The sequence below is a fragment of the Anabrus simplex genome, chromosome 1 (genome assembly GCF_040414725.1).
Source record: "Anabrus simplex isolate iqAnaSimp1 chromosome 1, ASM4041472v1, whole genome shotgun sequence".
NCBI classification, from domain to species: Eukaryota; Metazoa; Arthropoda; class Insecta; order Orthoptera; family Tettigoniidae; genus Anabrus; species Anabrus simplex.
In genome coordinates, this window is record NC_090265.1 from 1,172,759,214 (window position 1) to 1,172,783,025 (window position 23,812).

At 38.2% G+C, this 23,812-nt stretch overlaps 1 protein-coding gene across 1 annotated transcript in view; it reads right to left on the reverse strand.

Annotated features, from left to right (window-relative positions):
* Window positions 1–23,812, reverse strand: part of RhoGAP93B (MyTH4 and RhoGAP_KIAA1688 domain-containing protein RhoGAP93B) — a 435,660-nt gene that overhangs the window by 78,991 nt on the left and 332,857 nt on the right. The window contains exon 12 of the mRNA XM_067151129.2: window positions 22,318–22,488. Coding sequence (XP_067007230.2) covers window positions 22,318–22,488 — 171 coding nt within the window. The remainder of the gene's footprint in view (window positions 1–22,317; window positions 22,489–23,812) is intronic.

A 23,812-nucleotide genomic window follows, 5' to 3' on the forward strand; every position in this document is an offset into this window, starting at 1 on the left:
CATACTCATTGCACCTATTTTCAAGTTCCAAGATATTAGACTCCAGGCTTTAGGCACAGTCTGCCATTAAGACCAAGTCGTCAGCATAGGCCAAACTGCTTACTACATTTCCACCTAACTGAATCCCTCCCAGCCATTTTATACCTTTCAGCAGATGATCCATGTAAACTACGAACAGCAAAGTGAAAGATTACAGCCTTGTCTAACCCCTGTAATCACCCTGAACCAAGAACTCATTCTACCATAAATTCTCACTGAAGCCCAATTGTCAACATAAATGCCCTTGATTGATTTTAATAATCTACCTTTAATTCCATAGTCCCCCAATATAGTGAACATATTTCCCCTCCGTACCCTGTCATGTGCTTTCTCTAGATCTACGAAACAAAACACAACTGCCTATTCCTCTCGTAGTATTTTTCAATTACCTGGCGCAGACTGAAAATCTGATCCTCTCTGTGGTCTGAAACCACACTGGTTTTCATCCAACTTCCTTTCAACGACTGATCGCACCCTCCCTTCCAAGATGCCAGTGAATACTTTGCCTGGTATACTAATCAACTAGCAAGATACCCGTGCTTCGCTAGGGTATTGTACTGAAATATGTAATTGAATGCTTAACGTTTTATATATAATTCTCTGAAATTCGCGATCTGACTCGTTTTCTGAGAGAATCCTCCAAAATTCGCGATCTGACTCGTTTTCTGAGAGATAACGGCAAAGTTCCTCAAAATTTTCAATCTTTCTTTCCAGTAATCGATTTCGTACTTCCCGGGCTAGGTCCAGGTATTCCACGCGGTCAGTTGGGTCCCTAAATCTTTGCCATCCTTTCCTATGAGCATTTTTAGTGTGGATCAAATCCTGAAGGAGATACGGCGTGGTGTCGTCTTGGGTGCCTTGGCGGTACTGAACCCGCGGCCGGACTGTATTCGTAGTCATTATCAGGCCAGGACCCGTTTCCAGCGCGGTCCGCACAATTTGACGACGGTCCAGAACATTATTATTATTATTATTATTATTATTATTATTATTATTATTATTATTATTATTATTATTATTAGATGTTCTGGACCCTGCAGCAAGATGCAAGACCGCTACTTGGCGGTAAATTACATCTGCTGCCATTGTCATTGTTGAGAATGTGACCAGCACCATTGTCGCGCGTAGGCAAGTGTGCGGGATTTCTGGCAATACGAATGACATACTTCCGTGCATTATTGACCTTATTATAGAGGCGGACAATTTGACGGTCAATTTCATTCCTATCGTTTATTTCAAATGTGTTTAAATTTTTATTTTTATGCCAGGACAGTATACTGTAATCTAAGAACGTTCTCCGAAGGAAAAATGGCTGTTGAAATCGAACCCAGGAAAGATTAAAAATGATCGGTTTATGATCACAATAAGTACATCAAAAATCTACAGCCTGTTTCCAGTCATTCAATACGGTCAGGAATGGAATGAATAAAGCCCCATCTAGCGGACCAATAGGAATTGTGCCGGCTGCCGAAGCACTCCTCTGGGGGCAATGATCGATGAATGACAAATGAAATGAAATATTGGACAGTATTGCTGGAAGGAATGATGACAGGGAAAACCGGAGTGTCTGGGGAGAAACCTGTCCCGCCTCCGTTTTGTCCAGTACGAATGTCACATGGAGTGAAAGGGATTTGAACCACGGAACCCAGCTGTGAGAGGCTGGCGCCCTGCCGCCTGAACAACGGAGCCTCCTGATAAGTACATTATGAACAGTAAAATCAATTGGTCTCACCTCCTTTTACACCCCACCGCCGTTAAAATTAAAAGAAGGCGTGTTTCTTTATGTTTAAAGGAGATTCCAAACACCAATGTTCACATCTATTACCTTCCCCATAAAAATAATTCACTTTTTTTCACTTCCTTACACACTCCCCCCCCCCCCCATCCCTAAAGTGAATTAGCCGGCAAATAATACTTGTTTCTTTAATAGTAAAGGATCTTCTAAATACCAATTATTACGACTCTAACTACTTCAGTTTTTTATTTATGTGTCCTCGTGAAAGGAATTCAACTCCTTTTCACTCCCGCCTCGCAAGATGGTTCCCCCCGCCCCCAAAGAAAACGCGTTTTTCTTTGTTTTTAAAGGAAATCCCAATACCAATTTTCACGTCTGTAACAACTTTATTTTTATTAGATGTATGTATTCTTATACAATTAAGTCAATTTTTCAATTGTTTCAGCCCCTCCCCCCCTCCTTCATTGGATTTTCCGAAAATACGTGTTTCCTTACTTTCAAAGCAGATTCCAAATATCAAATTTCACGTCTGTAACATCTTCATTTTTGAGATATCAGTAGCCTAATTAAAAGAAATCAACACCATTTTCAGTCACTTTTACCCCACCTACACCCAAGTATTATTTCCGAAAACTAAAAATACACGTTTCTTTATTTTTAATAGAGATAAAAAATACCATTTTTCACTTCTGTAACATGCTAAGTTTTTTGATATATACTGTAGAAATTCTCATTTTAAAATTTCACCCCTTTTTATTTCCCCTTAAGGGGAGTTCCCAAAAACAAATCACCTATGTTTCTTTACATTTAGAGGAAATTCCAAATACCCACTTTTTACGTCTGTAACATTTTACGTTTCTCACATATTCTGTAGATATATTCTTTCGAAAAATTCACCCCAATATGTCACTCCTGTTTAACCGCCATTAATTGGATTTTCCAAAAGCAAAAAATACGTGTTTATTTTTTTTTTTTAAATCAGTTCTGTAATATTTTCAGTTTCTGAGATATGTGTATCCTCATTAAAGGCATTCAACCCTTTTACACCCCTCCCATTGGGATTTACAGAAAACAAAAAAATACGTGTTCCTTTATTTTTAAGGGAGATTCTAAATATCAATTTTTACATCTGTAAACTTTTAAAGTTTTAAGATGTAGGCACACTCATTTTAAAAATTCACCCCCCTTTTCACACCCCATTATTTGGATTTTCCAAAAACGAAAAAATACCTGCTTCTTTATTTTTAAAGTAGATCCCAAATACCAATTTTCAGGTCTGTAATATCTTCAGGTTCAGAAATATAAGTAGCCTCATTAAAAGCATTCAACCCCTTTTTCACCCTTTTCCACCCTTCCCATTGGGATTTTCCGAAAACAAAAAGATACATTTTCCTTTATTTTTAAAGGAGATTCTAAATACCAATCTTTACATCTATAAACTTTAAAAGTTTTGAGATATAGATACACTCATTTTAAAAATTCACCCCCTTTTCACCCCCCCCCATAATTGGATTTTCCAAAAACAAAAAATGTATGTTTCTTTATTTTTAAAGGAGATCCCAAACACCAATTTTCAAGTCTGTAATATCTTCAGGTTCTGAAACATAAATAGCCTCATTAAAGGCATTCATCCCATTTTTCACCCTATTCCACCCTTCCTATTGGAATTTTCCGAAAACAAAAAATACGTGTTTGTTTATATTTAAAGGAGATTCTAAATACCAATTCTTACATCTATAAACTTTAAAAGTTTTTGAGTAATAGATGCACTCATTTCAAAATCCACCCCCCTTTTCACCCTCCCATTAATTGGATTTTCCAAAAACAAAAAAATACGTGTTTCTTTATTTTTAAAAGAGCTCAAAAGTACCAATTTTCAGGTCTGTAATATCTTCAGTTTCTGAGATATAAGTATTCTCCTTAAAGGCATTGAACCCATCCCTTTTCACCCCTCCAATTAGGATTTTCCGGAAACAAAAAAATACGTGTTTCTTTATTTTTAATAAAGATTCTAAGTACCAATTTTTACATCTGTAAACTTTAAAAGTTTTGAGATATAGATGCACTCATTTTAAAACTTCACCCCCTTTTTAACCCTCCCATTAATTGGATTTTCCAAAAACAAAAAAATATGTTTTTCTTTATTTTTAGAAGAGATCAAATGTACCAATTTTCAGGTCTGTAATATCTTCAGTTTCTGAGATATAAGTACCGGTATCCTGATTAAAGGCATTCAACCCCTTTTTCACTGTTTTGCAACCCTACTATTGGGATTTTCTGAAAACAAAAAAATACGTGTTTCCTTATTTTTAAAGAAGATTCTAAATACCAAATTTTACATCTGTAAACTTTTAAAGTTTTGAGATATAGATACACACATTTTAAAATTTCAACCCCCCTTTTCACGCTCTTAGCGAAGGAATATCCAAAAATCCTCTCTTAGCGAGCACCTACATCTTAATATGATTCTATGCCCAAAATTTCATTTCATTATGTCCAGTAGTTTTGGCTCGGCGATGATGAATCAGTCAGTCAGTCAGTCAGTCAGTCAGTCAGTCAGTCAGTCAGTCAGTCAGTCAGTCAGTCAGTCAGTCAGTCAGTCAGTCAGGACAAGTTATTTTATATATATAGATGAGATACCTCGATAGTTGTTGCAATCCTTCCTATTCCCTTGCTTATAGATAGGTGCAATTACTACTTTTGTCCAATCTGAAGGTACTCTTCCAACACTCCACGCTAATTTTACTACTCTATAAAGCCATTTCATCCTTGCCTTCCCATTATACTTCACCATTTCAGGTCTACTTACATCTATTCCTACTGCCTTATGACAATGGAGTTTATTTACCATCCTTTCCACTTCCTCAAGCATAATTTCACCAACATCATTTTACTCCTCCCCATGAGCTTGGCTGTTTGCAAAACCACCAGGATGATTTCCTTTTACATTGAGAAGATGCTCAAAATATTCCCTCCACCTCTCCAGTGATTCCCTGGTATCTATTATGAGTTCACCTGAATTACTCAAAACACTGTACATTTCCTTTTTCCCTTCCTTCCTAAGATTCTTTATTACTGTCCAGAAAGGTTTCCCTGCTGCTTGAGCTAGCCTTTCCAGGTTATTACCAAAATCTTCCCATGACTTCTTTTTGGATTCAACAACTATTTGTTTCGCTCTGTTTCTTTCATCTACGTACAAATCCCTGTCTGCCTCGGCCCTGGTTTGGAGCCATTTCTGATAAGCCTTCTTTTTACGTTTACAGGCTGCTCTCACTTCATCATTCCACCACGATGTTTGCCTTTTCCCATCTTTACACACAGTTGTTCCTAGGCATTCCCTTGCTGTTTCTACTACAGCATTCCTGTATGCCAGCCATTCACTTTCTATATCCTGAACCTGCTTACTGTCTACTGTTCGAAACTTCTCACTAATCATATCCATGTACTTCTGTCTAATTTCCTCATCCTGGAGATTTTCTACCCTTATTCGTTTGCAGACAGATTTCGCTTTCTCTACCCTAGGTCTAGAGATACTTAGTTCACTACAGATCAGATAGTGGTCTGTATCATCGAAAAATCTGCGAAAAACTTGTACAGTCCTAACAGATTTCCTGAATTCAAAGTCTGTTAAGATATAGTCTATTATGGATCTGGTATCCCTAGCCTCCCATGTGTAGCGGTGAATAGCCTTATGCTTGAAGAATGTATTCGTAACAGCTAAAGCCATACTAGCACAGAAGTCCAGCAAACGCTTCCCATTCCCGTTAGCTTCCATATCTTCCCCACATTTACCAACCACCCTTTCGTATCCTTCAGTTCTATTCCCAACTCTCACATTGAATCGCCCATTAGCACTATTCTATCCTTGCTGTTGACCCTGACCACGTTGTCACTCAATGCTTCATAAAACTTGTCAACTTCATCCTTATAGGCACCCTCACATGGTGAATACACGGCCACAATTCTTGTCCTAATTCCTCCAACTGACAAATCCACCCACATCATTAGCTCATTTACGTGCCTAACAGAAACTATGTTGCGTGCAATGGTATTCCTGATAAAGAACCCTACCCCAGACTCTGTCCTTCCCTTTCTAACACCCGTCAAGTTCACTTTATAATCTCCTCTCTCTTCCTCATTATCTTCCCTTACCCGAATATCACTTAGTCCTAGCACATCCAGATGCATCATCTTTGTTGACTCAGCCAGTTCTACCTTCTTTCTTCCATAAGCCCCACTAATATTGATAGCTCCCCATCGAATTCCATTTTGTTCAACTATCTGCACCAACTCCACTGGCACAAAAGTTTCTAAAAAGTCAACGATTTTCGGGTTGTCATCAAACACTACTTGGCCCTCAGAGCCTGTCACAGTTACCTGAAACTCTGGTGAAGAAAAGTAATCCATCTGCCACAAAATTAGCAATAAAATAGCTTTTGTACTCACAGTGTTTTTCTTCTTTCGTTTAGAAGGAGGCTCTGTTTCTCTCTCATATACAATATTTTCGGCATTCTCTCTATCACTCTCACTTTCAAAATCGCTTAAAAATTCCTTAAAATGATTATCTCCATCATCACTTTCCGCTGTGGTTAATAACTGAAAGATTCTGTGATCCGAAATAACATAGCTGAAAGAGCAACTAAATTGTTGTTCCGACATGTTTGTTTACATCACAGATGAACTCCACAGACGTCTACAAAAAGCTCTGTAAGTTACTTCCCTAAGCTATAATCTCTGATTAATTAGTTCTACATAATGCCCAACAGATGGCAGAACGTCAGAGATCAAATACGCACTCGAAAGTGAACCGGGAAACTCAAAAAAATTAAAATTCTCGCGCACCGTCTATAGACGGACGTTGCACTGGTGGATCGGTCGCATCAGCCCGTCTATAGGGGAGCGTAGCACTCATCGCGTTAAACATACTTTCACGTAATATGAGATTTCGAAAAATAACAAAATGCAAGTTTTGTGCAAACTGATGTCGTTTCATACTGATTTTAATGTGTATGAGCGTTTTGCCGACATTCTTACAAAAATCGGATATAACGACAATCCGTTATAACGAGTAAATTTTTCACTGTTATGAATTCTCACTATAACAGACTTCTACTGCATATGCTTTTATATAAGGAGAAATAAAATCACTTCAATTAAAATTCTTTATGGTAAAGTACAGTATTTCAGTGTCCACTTGTAAACTGTATGTTTGGTAAACTGTGTTGTTACTACAGGTGATAATTGTTTTTCCACTGTCCTTTAATAAAAATTATAGTAGTGTAAAGAGAAGGGATTTTATTTAAATCTATGAAGGTCTAAAATCATAAGGTACTATATTAATCTCTATAAATAATAACAATGAGAACTCAAATTCTAGTCGAAATGTTTTTACAAGTGTAGACAACAAAAAAAGTAACAAAAATCCAACTCCTTGATCTATTAAATATACTTTGCCAACATTATTTCCAGTAGAAGAAAACATCTTCCAAAGTCTTAGCTGTAATTATTCTAGACTACTACTACTACTACTACTACTACTACTACTACTACTACTACTACTACAAGGAAGTTGAATTTAAACGACCAATAATGGACATACTGCAGGCAAATCTCATGAGGAAATCCGACAGTCATGACATCATGTATGCGACAGCCTTGGAAAAGAAAGTAGACTTAGTGCTTGTCAGCGAGCCAAACAGAAGGCGAGTAGCCGAAGGTGGTTGGTTCACGGACAAAAGATGTGATGTAGCTGCATATTTTTTAAATGATAAGTTGGAGGTGATAAGCATAAGGGCAGAAGAAGGATATTTGTGTATTCAACTTCAGCAATATCAGATTTATTGTTGCTACATCTCTCCTAACATCCCTTTTGATATTTTCAAAGCTGAAGTAGATGCAATAGTTCAGGACTGCATGGCATCAGGTATTGAATCTATCATTCTCGGAGACCTAAATGTCAAGTCGCCTCTGTGGGGGGCACCAACTGCAGATCGTAGGGGAGAATATTGGGCAGAATGGATAGCGACCCTAGACTTGGTGGTTCATAACACTGGAATCTTACCAACTTTTTCCAGAGGGAACTCAGAGTCTTTCATAGATGTCACCTGCTCAACGCAGGGTATAGCATCATTCATTGTTAACTGGGAAGTTATGGAAGATGAATCTCTCAGCGACCATCGTTTTATTTACTTTCAAGTTAAGGGATCGAAGAAGCTTAATGATATCACGAAAACGGTGTGGAACTATAATTGGGAAACCTTTAAAATTGCAATCAAGTGGATGTCACAAACTGTAGATACAGTGCAACATACTCTAAAAGATGTAACTACTGCTCTTAAAGATGCTTGTAGGACCAGCCGATTGAGGGGATCAACAAAATATAAAACACGAGTCCCTTACTGGTGGAACAATGAAATAGACATGCAAAGGAAAGACTGCAATCGCAAGAGACAAATTCTTACAAGATCTAAGAAAAAATCAGCCAGGTCAACTTAATACCATTAGAAGCTGACTATAAGGCATCAAAGAGGCAACTAATGAAGCTAATAAAGGATTCTAAGAGAAATCTCTGGCAAAAGCTATGCGAAGATCTAGACAGTGATATCTGGGGAGCGGGATATAAGATAGTGACCGGTCGAATAATCAACAGGGTACCAGTTCAGCTCCCAGCTGATAGAAGGAAAGCCATAGCAATGGAGTTGTTCCCTTGTACTAATGACAGACTTGAAACGGAATCAGATTTTTGTGTTGCAGAACCGTTCACTGTGGTTGAGTTACAAGAGGTAGCACGCAATATGAAGACTGGTAAGGCACCAGGTGTAGATGGAATCCCACCAGAAGCCATCAAGTATGCAGTTGAGGTGGCACCTGGTTGGATCTTATCAGTCTTCAATGATGATTTATTAAAAAAGCGTGAATTCCCCGATGAGTGGAAAGTAGCCAAGCTAGTGCTGTTATTGAAGGCAGGGAAACTATCATTAGATCCATCAGCATACAGGCTACTGTGCTTATTAAACACCTTGAGCAAACTTTACGAAGGATTGATTAAAACTAGACTGGAGAAAGAACTTGAACAACAGGGAGGACTTTCTTCGAACCAGTTTGGATTTCGAAAGGGTAGAACCACAACCCAAGCTATTGAGAGGGTGATTCAAATACAGGCAGAAAGCAGTGAGAAATGGGCTGCCTTGATAACGCTAGATGTCAAAAATGCTTTTAACACTGCTTCTTGGAGCATTATTTTGAGAGAACTTCGTAGGATGAACATTTCTCAGTATCTACAACAAATAATCGTTATGTACTTCAAAGGACGAAGAATACGATTTCATGATTTAGAAGATCTTGAAATGAGTGCTGGCGTTCCACAGGGATCTGTCCTAGGACCCACCTTGTGGAACATTCTATATGATGGTGTCTTACGCCTGCAGCTGACAAAAGGGACGACATCTATTGGTTATGCAGATGACCTTGCAATAGTGGTAACAGCAGAGAATGTAGAAGAACTGACCTTCCGAGTAAATGAATCACTGAGACGAGTTAACCTTTGGATGGTAAATAATAAGTTGAGATTGGCTCCACATAAGACTGAGGCTGTAATTTTGAAAGGTTCCAGGAATTGGAAAAATGTCCGTTTCTTATTAAATGATACAGTGATTATCCCAGGAAAGTCTGTACGATACCTTGGGGTTCTTATTAACAGGAATTGCACATTTGGTGCACATGTGAAGGCAGTAACCCAAAAGGCAGAGAAGAAGGCATCGGCATTAGCCAGACTTATGCCTAACATCGGGGGACCAAGAACAGGTAAGAGACAGATTATGTGCTCTGCAGTATATTCCATTTTACTTTATGCTGCACCTATCTGGCACAATGCACTCAGGAGGAAGATTCACCGAAGAGCTATGGAAAGAGTACAGAGGAAAATGCTGCTCAGAGTTACCTGTGCATATCGAACTGTTTCGACAGCAGCTTTACAAGTTGTAGCTGCCAGTATTCCCATTGACCTCCTCGTTGCAGAGAGAAAACTTTGGCATGAAAGGGGTGCAACCATATCTGCTGAGGAAAAGAAAGCCTCGAGGAACCAACTCTTACTAGACTGGCAAGACCGATGGGATGGCACAACCGATGTTGGCCAATGGACAAAAAAGCTAATACCCAACATAGGAGACTGGCTTAAATGTAGACATCGGCAGGTAGATTACTATCTGTCGCAGATCCTGACAGGACATGGAAGATTCGGCGTATACGCCATGAAGATGGGAAAGACGTAGGGAGATGGTTGTCGGTACTGTTCTGAAAGGGATACAGTAGAACACACCTTTTTCTACCGTGTTCGATGGGAAGAAGAACGAAGAAAAGCCTGCCAACAACTTGGCCGACAACTCACGCCAGGGAATCTGGTTCAGATTATGTTAGAGAGCCCGTTTGCCTGGAACACAGTAAAGGCAATGGCGACAAGCATTATGGGGATGAAGGAGAAAGAAGAGAAAGGAAGAACTTAATAACATACATCACTCCATTCTGATGTCATGCCGACAAGCAGTTCCAGAATGGTCTGAGTGAAGAGGGCAGGGGTTTTTAGTTGGTGGAAATCCAACTCCCACACAGAGTGGTGTCTTTAAAAGATTTTCCCCTGCCATAACAAAAAAACTACTACTACTACTACTACTACTACTACTACTACTACTACTACTACTACTACTACTACTAAATCCTAGGCTAGTTCCTGGAAATATTTGAAGAGAAAACCAACTCAGAAGAACCATGTGGCTTAGAAGCAAAGCACTTAGACTCCCTGAGACTCCCTGATTCTCCGAGCACTTATCTTCACGTGCACAGTTACAAAAGCATGCCATCAGAAAAGAGCACTGGTTAGGCAGATGTTCAAATAGAATAAATACAGTAATAGAAAAATTTGCAGTGAGATTCTGAATTGAGGAAACATTCGGAATCACTGTCATTTTCCAATCACATGCAGTTAAATAATATGAAAATACAGTAGAAGTCTGTTATAGTGAGAATTCATAACAGCGAAAAATTTACTCGCTTTAACGGATTGTTGTTATATCTGATTTTAATAAAAGTTGGGGAAAAACTCACACACATAAAAGTAGGTATGGAACAGCAAACTATTTGTTCAATACTTCCTTTTTTGCAGATTTCCATACACGGTTTACTTGTAAGTTATTTTTCCAATTCTGAGACAACGTGAACGTGTATGTTCAATTTCATTCTGAAAAATTCAAGTAGTATCACTCCAGTGGTTTCTGTGGCAAAAACATTTCAGTTTTTCTTATTCAAAGAGTCACCTAACCTTTAACCTCATATGTATCATGAAAACATATTTCAAACACCAGTAGAGTAATGATAACCTTTTCGCTATAAATTACTCGGGAATAGCCTTTCCGAAATTTTAACCAGACTTGAGAAAATACAGTGAAGCCTCATAGTGCATTCCTCATTAAGACGATTTCTCGCTAAGCACGTCATAAATTTGAAGTCTCGATTCACATTGTATGAAATCTATTTAAACATACCTCACTTATCGCGTCACGAATTTTCATTATTGCTGCTCAGTACGATCACATTTTTCCCACCCCTGAAATTGTCCTTTGCCATCCTTTGTGAAAGGAACGTGATTTCCAACACAGATTAGAGTCCTCGCCACAGGAGCCAGAATGGGGAAAGTTACGCAAAAATGGGAAATGGCCTTGGAATTCTGGAAATTTAGAGAGTAAATGATAGCTTCGGGTAGAGAGCAATTAGCCTCAAGAAAGTTCAGTTTTGCTTTCCAGTTTCCATTGATATTGCTAAATAACTCAGTAAGCCTGTTTGTGTTTCTACTTCACATTCCATTCTGAAGTTACAAATTTATTCTGTGTTGAGAGACACAGTGAAGGGTTATAAGGATAATATACCTTTCAACTGTGGCACATATGTTGAAACTCGCACCTTCGAGTTTCAACTCGAGTCAATCGAAGTGTTTTCGCATTCAAGATGACGGTCAAAGTCATACAATATATATTCACTTCAAATCAACAATGAAATTTATAGCTTATAACAGTGAAGGATAACAAATATTTGTCACATGATAGACTACGTAAGGAGTAGGAACATAATCGTGTGAAGTTGACTACCGTGGTGCATATTTGTTTTGTGGTAGCCCCGTTATAGATACTGAAAAAGTCGTAAAATCACTTATAATAAAGACAATATCCAGGAAGTGGACAGGCATCCGAATCCTTGAACCGTGGCACGTATGTTAAAACTCGCAACTTCGAGTTTCGACTTGAGTTGATCGAAGTGTTGTCGCATTCAAGATGACAGTCAAAGTCATTTCTCTCGCACACGGCTGAGTTTAACCTCCAAATTTATGGTCAAAGAGTGTGACCAGAAAACATCTTTAACCCAGTGGTCCGAAATATAAGGCTTCAGCTGACATTAATTGTTTTAGAAAGTGTGTAATCTGCAATAATGCGCTGTGTTTTACACACCTTTTAATACACCACTTTTATTTAATAAGCCCCAGTGGAAAAGGTTTTCATATTTGTTCTCTCGTCTTTTTTTTACGCCTTTTAATATTTTCATCGCACCTTTAAAAATGGTAGATGCCTAATCTTTCACTGTACCTGTGGATACACTATGTAAATTGCATGCATGATGGAAAAAGAAGAACAAATCAAGTGTTTACACATTCATGTTGGATAGTTTTTATTAGTGTATCCAACAGTACGTTTTCTCGCTTAACACAATATCTTTCCTTGTAACCTGCAAAAACGGCTAATAAGATTTCACTGAATAAACTAACCTCCAAAATCAGTCATCCATTCTGCGCCATATTTTGAGGTGTATCACATTCTTGCTTAATTTCAGCACATAGTTTTAAAATTTAGCGATCGTTTACTTCAACCTTTATTTCTAATGAGTTAAGTACTGCTACTGGCCATGTTATTTACACATTTATTACAGAAACATGCTCTCTTTCATTCTGAATTGTGTTTATAGAACACCATTGTAATCTATGATCTATATAAATAAAATTGTTTCTGTTTGTCTGTTTGTCTGTCTGTTTGTCTGTTCCACCATCACGTCGAAACGGCTGGATAGATCTCAACCAAACTTCATATTTAGAGTATACTGACCCCGGGGAAGGTTTCGATATGCATATCATTTTAAAATCTTTGAAAAGACGGGGGTTTTATAGGAAAAACGGTTTTCCTCCATTTTCTCTTATACTATTATAGGCAAAATATCGAATTTGTCGTATAAGGACGAGACAAAGCTCAATTTAATCCTCTTGACGCAAAGAACAAAACTCGGTAAGCCCTACGGGCCCGAAAACCATGTTTTAAGGCCCTAAAACGAACCGTTACGGAGATATTGGCACCACACTACCCCTGCTCTAGGAATCGGATAAAGAAATGAACTGCCGTAACCATGGCAACGTCAGCTCCAGGATTCTAGAGCAGTGAGATTATGCATGTACGTTTGGGCATAGCTGTCAACCAAAATAGGTACAAATAAGACTTAATATCTGGGAAAAAAATATACTGTTGTGTAAGGCACTCATAGGACTCCTTTGGGCGGGGATGGAAAGGGGGTGAAGAACGAGTGTAAAAATCTATATAAATAAAATTGTTTCTGTTTGTCTGTCTGTTTGTCTGTTCCACCATCACGTCGAAACGGCTGGATAGATCTCAACCAAACTTCATATTTAGGGTATACTCATCCCGGAGAAGGTTTTGATATGCATATCATTTTAAAATCCTTGAATAGACAGGGGGTTTATAGGAAAACGAGAATGGTTTTTCCACCATCACGTCGAAACGGCTGGATAGATCTCAACCAAACTTCATATTTAGAGGATACTCATCGCGGGGAAGTTTTCCATATGCATATCATTTTAAAATATTTGAATATATGGGGGGTTTATAGGAAAATCAGAATGGTTTTTCCACTATCACGTCGAAACGGCTGGATGGATCTCAACCAAACATTGTATTTAGAGTATACTAATCCCGGGGAAGGTTTAGATATGCATATCATTTTAAAATCCTTGAATAGACGGGGGGTTTATAGGAAAACCAGAGTGGTTTTCCCACCATCACGTCGAAACGGCTGGATAGATCTCAACCAAACTTCATATTTAGAGGATACTCATCGCGGGGAAGTTTTCCATATGCATATCATTTTAAAATATTTGAATATATGGGGGGTTTATAGGAAAATCAGAATGGTTTTTCCACCATCACGTCGAAACGGCTGGATGGATCTCAACCAAACATTGTATTTAGAGTATACTAATCCCGGGGAAGGTTTAGATATGCATATCATTTTAAAATCCTTGAATAGACGGGGGGTTTATAGGAAAACCAGAGTGGTTTTCCCACCATCACGTCGAAACGGCTGGATAGATCTCAGCCAAACTTCATATTTAGAGTATACTCATCCCAGGAAAGGTTCCGATATGCATATAATTTTAAAATCTTTGAATAGACGGGGTGTTTATAGGAAAACCACAGTGGTTTTCCTCTATTTTCTCTTATACTATTGATTTTCTGTAAACTTCGTTTACCGTACGTGAAACGTCTCTTCATTATAAACAACTTTCGTTATGTTCATAATTTACCTTACTCTTCACATGACGGAGAAATTTACAATTTTCTGCTGGTATCATGCTCTGCATTTAGTGACCGACAGACCGACAACGAACCTACAGGTTACCATGGCAACGTCTCTGACTGCATGCCAGTAGGGAAGTAACGTATTGCCATTTTCCTCATCATGCTTTTAAATTCGTGGTTGTTCCTTGGGTAGATGGCAAGAGAGGCATCAATCGGCTCATCTGCGGGATATTGGCGGAATATCGTTGGAGGTTATAACCGCCCTCGAATAGATTAAGTAATAACACCATTAGTCATCTTCATATTTGTTTACCTAAGAATCACTGAACCTAAATTTCTCCTCTGTTAGCGCTTTATTATATCCATAACTCACGGCATTTATTTATTTGTCGTTATCCGGCTGTCCTCAGTTATAATCCATTTTCTATTAGTTTCAACATTCTTAACTGTATTATTTTCTTCCTTAATTACGCCGTATGTACGTGAATGCTAGAAACTACTGGATGCATTTCCACCAAGATTCGTATTTAGAATACACCTGTCCTTGATAGGTTGCAGGGCAAATATTGTTTCTAAATCCCTGAACTAACTGGGGGTTTATACGAAACCGAAACAGTGATTTTGCACTTCCAAAAAATATACACAACAAAAGTTTATGGAAGTCTACCTACCTTGGTAGAAATTAATGTCTAAACCTTTTTTTCTCATGTGCATCATTTCGATACGAGGATCAATAAGGGAGATATCATTAAAGGACCGTTTTTCTGTACAAGTCCCATCGGACTTAACTCACGAGCGGGTGCGGGTAAAGCGTATTCCTTACAACTTGAAAACTACTGAAGACATTCGAAACAAAATTTATATTTAGCACATCCACCTGTCCAAAGGTAGGTTTTAAACGTAAATAACATTTCATGTTCCGGAATGGACTGGCGGTTTATAAGGAACCGAAATGGTGATTTTACTCTTCCACAATATATACAGAACAAGACCAACCTGACTGGAAATCGACCAAACCTGATGGAATTCCACCTCTAAACCTTTTTTTTCATGTGCATTTTTTCGTCAGGAGGATTAATAAGGGAGATATCATGAATGGTCACTTTTGCAGGTTAAGTCCAGCGGACATAGCCCAAAAGGTGTTTTACATGGAGCAGATTCCTTATCTATATAAATCAAATCGTAAAGACTGTGTACCTCTACACTGACTATTTTGGCGAAATTTTCGCACAGCTTTCCGTTTAAGGGGTAATAATAACAATCTCCATAATTTTTGATTTCCTGAAAGTCCTAATTTTTACCCGCCTCGCCCAAAATCCACATTGTGGCATAATCTGCCAGAAGAATAAGAAGATAATTGAAATTTGACAAAATTATACGTTTTAGCCTGTAACGAATGAAAAATCCTATATCATTAAATTTTTCATTTTTTATCCCCGAAGAATATCGAAATATGCAGGCAATTTTAATGATGGTGCAGACCTTCGGAAATTCCTATCACGTAACGGATTGCACAATCTCCGTTCAATTTGGAATGATCTACAACCTTGGTCTTATGACTTTATGCCGTATCTGTATCCCTTTTACGTTTGATTTTTCTCTATTAATCGATGTTAAGTCAATTTGGAATTTTCACATGCATTATTCATACTTTCAATTACTTATATGAAATACAGAATCATCAAACTCTTCACGAAAATTGGCCCACTCAGTAGCCATATGTGAGCCAAATGCTACGTATGTAGCTGTCACATTATTATCCGAAAAGTAATGTAATGTGAGATGATCTTACAAAACCTTTACCCTGTTCCACGTTTCTAAATCTGACCCAAGAATAGATGACATATCATTGGACCAGCCATTTAGGCCACTAAATCCGGCGTGTCTTATGGTATAATCCTTTGTCGATATGACGTACGTTTAGTAGCAGTTAATCTGTAAATGAAGGTCTTCAATATTGTAAACACGCATATACTTTCGTATGTCGATCTATATATATTCACTGATGTCGATTTAGCGATCGAGAAAGGGTCGGTCTGCTATTGTAATCAGTACTCCCCACACCGACTTTGACTGGCAGTAGGAAAGGGTTCCTTCTCCAACTCCTGTGTAACTGTCATTAGTAAGGAAGGCCTACAATTGTAATGAATAGTTCCCTTCTCGATTTGACTTGCAGAAGGTAAGTGAGCATGCAGTTTTGTTTAAAACTCCCCTACCCGATTGTGTTTGGCAGTAGGCAAGGGTGCCGGCCATTATAAAGAAATGTACTCATCTAAAATGTGACTGGCATTAGGCATAGTGGCCTGCTATTTTGATGGAAACTCACCAACTTGGTGTGACTGGCAGTACGCTGGCTGGCAGTAGGAAAAGGGGCCTGTCATTATAATGATAACTGCACAACTCAATTTCGAGTGATAGTAGGGTAATTGCCTGCCATTATAATAAAAACTGTAATCTGTCTGGAGGTAGGAAAGGGGGGCTGCCATTTTAACGAAAACTCCCCAAATCGATTCTGTCCGCATAGTAGGCAATGGGGCCTGCAATTATAATGTAAACTTCCCAACCTGATTGTGAATGCCAGTAGGCAAGTGAGCCTGCCGTTATATCACAAATCCGTAACAAACACTTTACATTGGAAACGTACGGGGACCTCCCCATGCTCTTTCTCGGATAACGCTAAGAGACATGCAATTTTAAAACTATCTTATTTACTGCATGTACACTATTTACTTCGATATTCGAATACAATGTAGAATACCGTAGCGAAGCACGGGTACATTCGCTAGTAAGTAAATAAGTATTGAAAAGGTGGAAGTATTTTCGTATTTATAATTGAATAGAACACCAGTCGACGAGTATACCTAATCAACTCTGATATCGCCTTCGAGTTCGAATGTCGACTAGAGTGTTCGCTAAAGCACATAGCGAAAAATCTATATGGAAGATGATTGATCACATTCAATGTAATCGCTGGAGTGCATAAATATTGATAATGGAAAAAATTACGCACGCTTAATCGCTTGTATTAACGGATGCATCGGTGATAGAGTTCTCGCTGTAACCGAAGGATAATACACAGTTTAATATAGGAATTTTGAAGGGACAGAAAAAAAGCTGTCGTTATAATGGAGTTCTCGCTATATGCCGCACTTGCTATAGCAGACTTCTACTGTATTACAAAATCAGTCATGAGAATTGTACTCAAATAGTAATTCTAATTAACTAAAATTGGCCTACTGAATAACACATGCCTTTTTGCACGTAATACTGGCTCATTGTTATCTAAAAAAAAATTAAAAACCAGTGCATTGTACCATCATTAGTGTCACATTTCATGTCCAAGACTGTTTACATCTCGCGTTAGGCAGCTCTTCATTTGACTATTCAAGACAGCCTCAACTCAATCTCAAACCTTCATAATATAGAAAACAAAACTTGGGCAGAATTAGAAATCAAATCCTGGACCATGAAAGCATTCAAAGTATGTAACAATTTAGTAATGTAGGGTGGCCATAATTACTGCAAAGTTACTCAGTTTGGCAGTTTGTATAGAGAGAACCACTGGTCGTAGACATGTGCAACTTGGTGGAACTTAGTGGGTGCCTAAAGTAGGCCATGCAGAAGGGAATTAAGATACTAGCACATTTGTCCCAACACTTTATACACATGATGTAGGTAGAAGTGATGCCATACAGACTACATTAAGTGTTCAACGTGTCATCCTGGACACATTGCAAGCATACTAGTGATTGCATTACTGTTGCACATGAAGCATTTCTTTTGGGAAATGTGTCACCGCCTGTGCGATGCTTGCCTTCAAATCAGCATGTGTTTGGATGTTTGCCTGATAAACCTGATAAGTGAGATAACAGGAAATGTATATTCCTACAGCTAAGTGAACTAATTTTTTACAACAAATGTGTTTTCAGGAAATTCTATAAACAATTTTTCATAGTGTCAAACTTATAGGTTTTAAGACCATCTTTAAAACAACTGTTTGAAATGTTTTGTTCTACACGCGATATGGCTGAAGATGACCTTTAAATAGGTTGAAACTAGTCCCATTAAATGTTTCATTAATAAACACTATTTAATTTGTATTGAAAAAGTGGAATAACTAACTTATTATTTTATTTGGTTTAACAGGAAATGTGAAATGTTGTTGAGCATCCGGATCATGATGTGTGATAATGCCCCATCCTGTACGATGATGGCTATGTTCAAAGCATTGCTTTTTTGGAGAGTGGGGATGACAAGTTGGCACAGCAGAACACAATAACATTGGCCTTTCATGGAACATGCCTTCAGTCCATGGGGTCCATTCTCTTCAAATAAAAACAGACCTATGATGAAGCAAGCCATAAAACCACATCAAACAGTAGCAGTCTTGAACAGTGTTTGGCAGAGTTTGTCTCCAAATGTAGTAGTCATGCATGATTACCTACACAGTGAAGCTGAAATGTGTCTCTTCAGTCCATATGATGTTCCAAGGCCAGGATTCATCAAGTACCACTCTTGCAAGAACATTCAGCAACAAATCGATACATTTTTGAGGATCACCTCCTTCAGCTGTTGTGCAGTATCCAGTTTGTAATGATACCACTTAACCCAAGAACTGCAGACAGTCTGTCTGACAGGCAGTGTGACCATTTCTCAACTGTGATGGTCTGTCTGACAGACAGTCGGGAAAATCGTCGTAGTTCGTAAGAAACTCATGAGATGGCAGGAGTAATATGTTTAGCTGCTAGTTGGAAGGTTTATCTTTCTTTTGAAACTATTTGTGAGTCACAAATATCATTTGTTTGGAAGCCAGACACTATTTTATCTTTACACTTGAAGTTATCGGTTAAGCAACATGACGTCTGTTTATGTTGACGATAATGAAACTGAAAGACTTATTTATGATGATACGGATAGTGATGATGATTATTGTGTGGAAGATAATGTGGAGAGTTCATCAGATGACGAATTTGAAAATGAAACTGTTAGTGCAGCGGGTAGATTTTCACAGGGTGTTCCAAAATCCAGTGACGCGTATGTTGGTGAGCTTCCAGGTTCTACAACAGGTTTTCAGGCGACTGGTAATGTAAGTATTGAAGGCGTGAGTGTGAATTGGTTTGATATGGAAACTCCAGAAAGTGAATTCCCCGGAAAAAGTGTCTCATTTACTGTTCACCACCCAGGACCCAGAAATATGCTTCCCCATAATGCAGCCCCAATCTTGTACTTCATTCTGTTTTTTACCCTTGGTTTCTGGAGATTATTAGTGCAAGAGACAAATTGTTCTGCCAGACAATACATTCATAAGTTAGGTGTTCTACAGAAGCACAGTCGATTTCATCTATGGCCAGATGGTGGTATTGGGATGGCTGACTTAAAACGTTTTATTGGCCTGGTCATAAATATGGGTCTTGTGAAGAAAAAGAACCTGTCAAGTTATTGGTCAATTCAGCACCGTAGTCAAGACACACCCTTTTTTATAAAAGTGATGGCAAAGGATACTTTCTTACTAATAAACAGATTTTTCCATATTGTGGACAACACATGCAGCAAGAAACCAGGTGACCCGGACTATGATCCCCTCATAAAGGTTAGGCCAACCACTGACCACTTCAATTCTGGTTTTAAAAATCATTATACTCCAGGGAAAACAGTATTGATGAGACATTAGTTGGTACAAAAAACAGAACTCATCTGATTCACTATCTGCCAAACAAGCATCACCACCAGTGGGGAATTAAACTTTTCAAGGTATGTGAACCAGGTTCCTCATATACAATGCAGCTCAGTGTTTATTCACCTGCAAAGTCTGGAGGTTCTGCACCAAGTGGTAAAGGATTGGGGTTTGATTTAGTTTTCAGTTTACTGAACAATATTGGAAGTATATTTGGGAAGGGGTACCATATTGTTGTGGACAACTGGTATACTTCTGTTGACCTGGCATTAGCTCTTTGGGAAAAGAACACTCTTTTCATCGGTACTGTTCGCAGTAATAGAAAAAATCTTCCTCCAGGAATAAACTCTTTAAAATTAGAGCCTGAACAAATTGTATATCAAAAAAGTGGCTCACTGCTGTTCACTGCATGGAAAGAGAAAAAATCTCAGAAAAAGTTGTTATCAGTTCTCTCTACTGCATGCCCAGCTATCAATCACAAGGTGAAACGTAGATCTTCGAAGGGGAGGGAAATTGTTATGCCAGTTGTAGTGACAGAGCATACGAAGGGGATGAGGGGCATTGATGTGTCACTGATTTCGTGTCAGCTGAACAAGCTAGCCATAGGAACCGGTACAAAAATGTTTTCATATTGTTGACATGGCCATCCTCAATGCCTATATTCTATATACACAGAATACAGATGAAGATAAACTAATATCAAGGTATGACTCTATTGTGAACATTGTGGAGTCTCTTTGTGGTGCTGAAGAAGTTCAAAACTTGCCAGCTTCCAGCAACACCTCTCACACTATAGAGAAACTTCCCAATAATTGTCAACGCAGGTATGCAATTTTCCTGGAAATAAAAAAGTGAAAAGGTTCAACTATGGCTGCTTTGGATGTGATGTTGGTGTATGTGTGAACTGTTACAAGGACTTGGATCACAACACCAAAAAGAGAAGGGTGTGAAGACCTTAGTCCACCGTGCTGGTATTCCTGAAAAATGTTGAGGTAAAACTTTTATTTTATTCAAAAGGGAACTGATGGCTTATAATTAATGTTATAGATCTCCATCATAAGCTTATAGTTCACAAATTACATAAATAATATTTTAGTCACATCAACCAATTATTTCAGCCACTTTTAGGCCAGGATTTTTAAACATTTTTGTAACTGGTAAAACTTGTTTTTATATTTTTCACAGTATTACCCATTATTATTAATAATTTAATCTTTTTGTTTCTTGCATCAACGTTTAGTGCTATTTCTAAGCTTTAAAATGATATACAATACACGTATATTATGATTTATTTGTGGCTACAAATATATATTTTTTAAATGTCTGTAATCCAGTAACTTTACCCTCAGCATTTGAGGCAAAATCCTGCAGCAGTACTAGGGTTAACAATGATTTGAAGCACCTTTTGCACTGTAAACCATGGAATGTCCAACTGAACAACACAACTCTTGCATCGCTTGATGATAGTGATTACCTGCAGCCAATTATGTCACAGTCAGAGCGAATCTTCAACAATTTGCCTAGCCATAGGTAACTGAGTAACCTTCTTGCAGCAACACGTCTTGCGTCTCGACTGCAGGAACAAGTCAGTCGAGAGCTGGACTCCATAATCAGAGAACACAGCAGTTACAAGCGGGCCACGTAACACAAAAATCAGATGGTTCAACTTCAATAATGCTTATATATATATCAGCCCAGGTCGGAATAGTGAACTTTCGTCTTAATTGGACGTAAAAATATATAGCATTGACTAGGGGAATTAAAATAGTTTTGTAAATTTTGTAAGAAGCTCAACGGTCAATATGGATTCAACAATGAGATTCATAGTCTGTAATACTGAAATTGATACCAGTAGACATCCAATCACATGCATACTGAATCTGTATGTGCACAATAATATGTATCATCTGTGTCATATGTTGAAAGTGGTGGTATGGGGTTACCAGTGCTGTAATTCCCTTCTGGCCTACATGATGTACCCACTACGTTACACGTGTCTACAAACAGTGGTTCTCTCTCTACAATCTACCAAAATAATATTATGGCCACCCTGTATTTATGACACTGAGAGACTTCGTCATGGTTTCTAATGTGCTCATTTGCCAACTTTCTCTCGAAGCATAGTGCTGACTACATTTGCTATGATATACACACCTAAAACTACTGACCTGCATACTTGACCACCACCATACGACAGCTACTCGGGCACCACAGTGGAGCAAACTACAGTTAAGACTAATACTGACCTGTAATGATCCAGCAACACCACCACCGTCTGACTGGTGCTCCGACTCACCCCGCGCTGGCGCCGGCAGAGATAGTGGTCGGTATGTATTGCTACTGGCATTGTTAGTATTACAATGGTATGTTAAGGGGACAGGTACTGGTAAGGTCTGAGGTGACGGGGAATACCGGAGCTGAAAATACAAGACAATCTTCAGGAAACAAACTAAAAAGCATGCAAGCTTAAATTCCAACCCATTAAAAGTGAAATCTTTTGACCACATAAGTATGTTTACATAGAAAACTACAAGATATAAAAGCTGGATGTATTACATTCACACCAACGGAAAACAAAAATGGGTGGAAAAGGAGAATACAGAAAATTAAATAAAATTTGATAACATGCAAGGCATTTGATTTTTACTTACTGATATCATTTTGTTAAAACTAAACCATGTAGTTTAGTAAGTCATGAAAGGCCTCAACAAACATTACAATATTATAGAGGGAGGCCTACGTAAGTTTTCACATGAAGTATCTTCTGACTAGTTGAATAAATGGGTATCATTCCATTTTTTTAAAATAAATTTGTATCTCTACGTCTGTGCTTATTAAAGCACAGTACATGTATTGCACATTATTTCATGTGCCCTTAATTGTTATTCTCCTATGTGAAAACCATATACCCAATCTAGAAAGCCAACAATAATAGCCAAGAGGATTTGTTGTGCCAACCACATGACACCTCATACTGAGGCCTTTAGGCTGAGCAGGGGTCACTTAGTAGGCCATGGCCCATTGGGGCTGTTGTACCATGGGGTTTTGTTTTGTTTGGAAAACCACATATCCCTGCCTTAAACTAGTCATAAGATATTTGAGGTAAAAACTTAGGTGAGCCATTTTATATAATTTTCCATGTTACACCTCTGCAATATACTGGACTGAATACCAACACCACAACCAAGTTACAGAAAACACTTTTGGATGCAAAAGGAAAATACTACTTCATGATAGGAAAAGGTAAGAATGAAGCCATGAAATAAATTTAATTTTGTATCCCTATTGACAATTGTGTTATATAAGTTGAAAAACTAGTATATTGGTTCCACCTAGTCAATACCTATAAGTTTATTTACAATTTTAACAACTTTGAATTGTAAATAAGCGTATAGGTACTGGCCATGATTAGTGTCGAAAGAACAACCACATGGTTTCTCTAAATAAGGAACAAAATCTAAAGTGCAATGCAAGGGTATTTTCTCTTTTGAGAATTAAACCAAGTTGCTAATCAACACAAGAGTACTCCTGGAAAAATGTTCAGGAGTGTGTTTCTTGGATCATTCTTTCATCAAATTTAATCTAGGACATCACTATTTCAAAAGCAAAGAAAGCTTGAATTTTTATGTGACTGTTGATATTGTGAAGTGAATCTAACTATAGGAACTCCAGTTTTATGTGGAATCCAAAACACAGGAATGTGACTTTTCATCTCAAAAATGCTACATGCTTTGGCCGAGA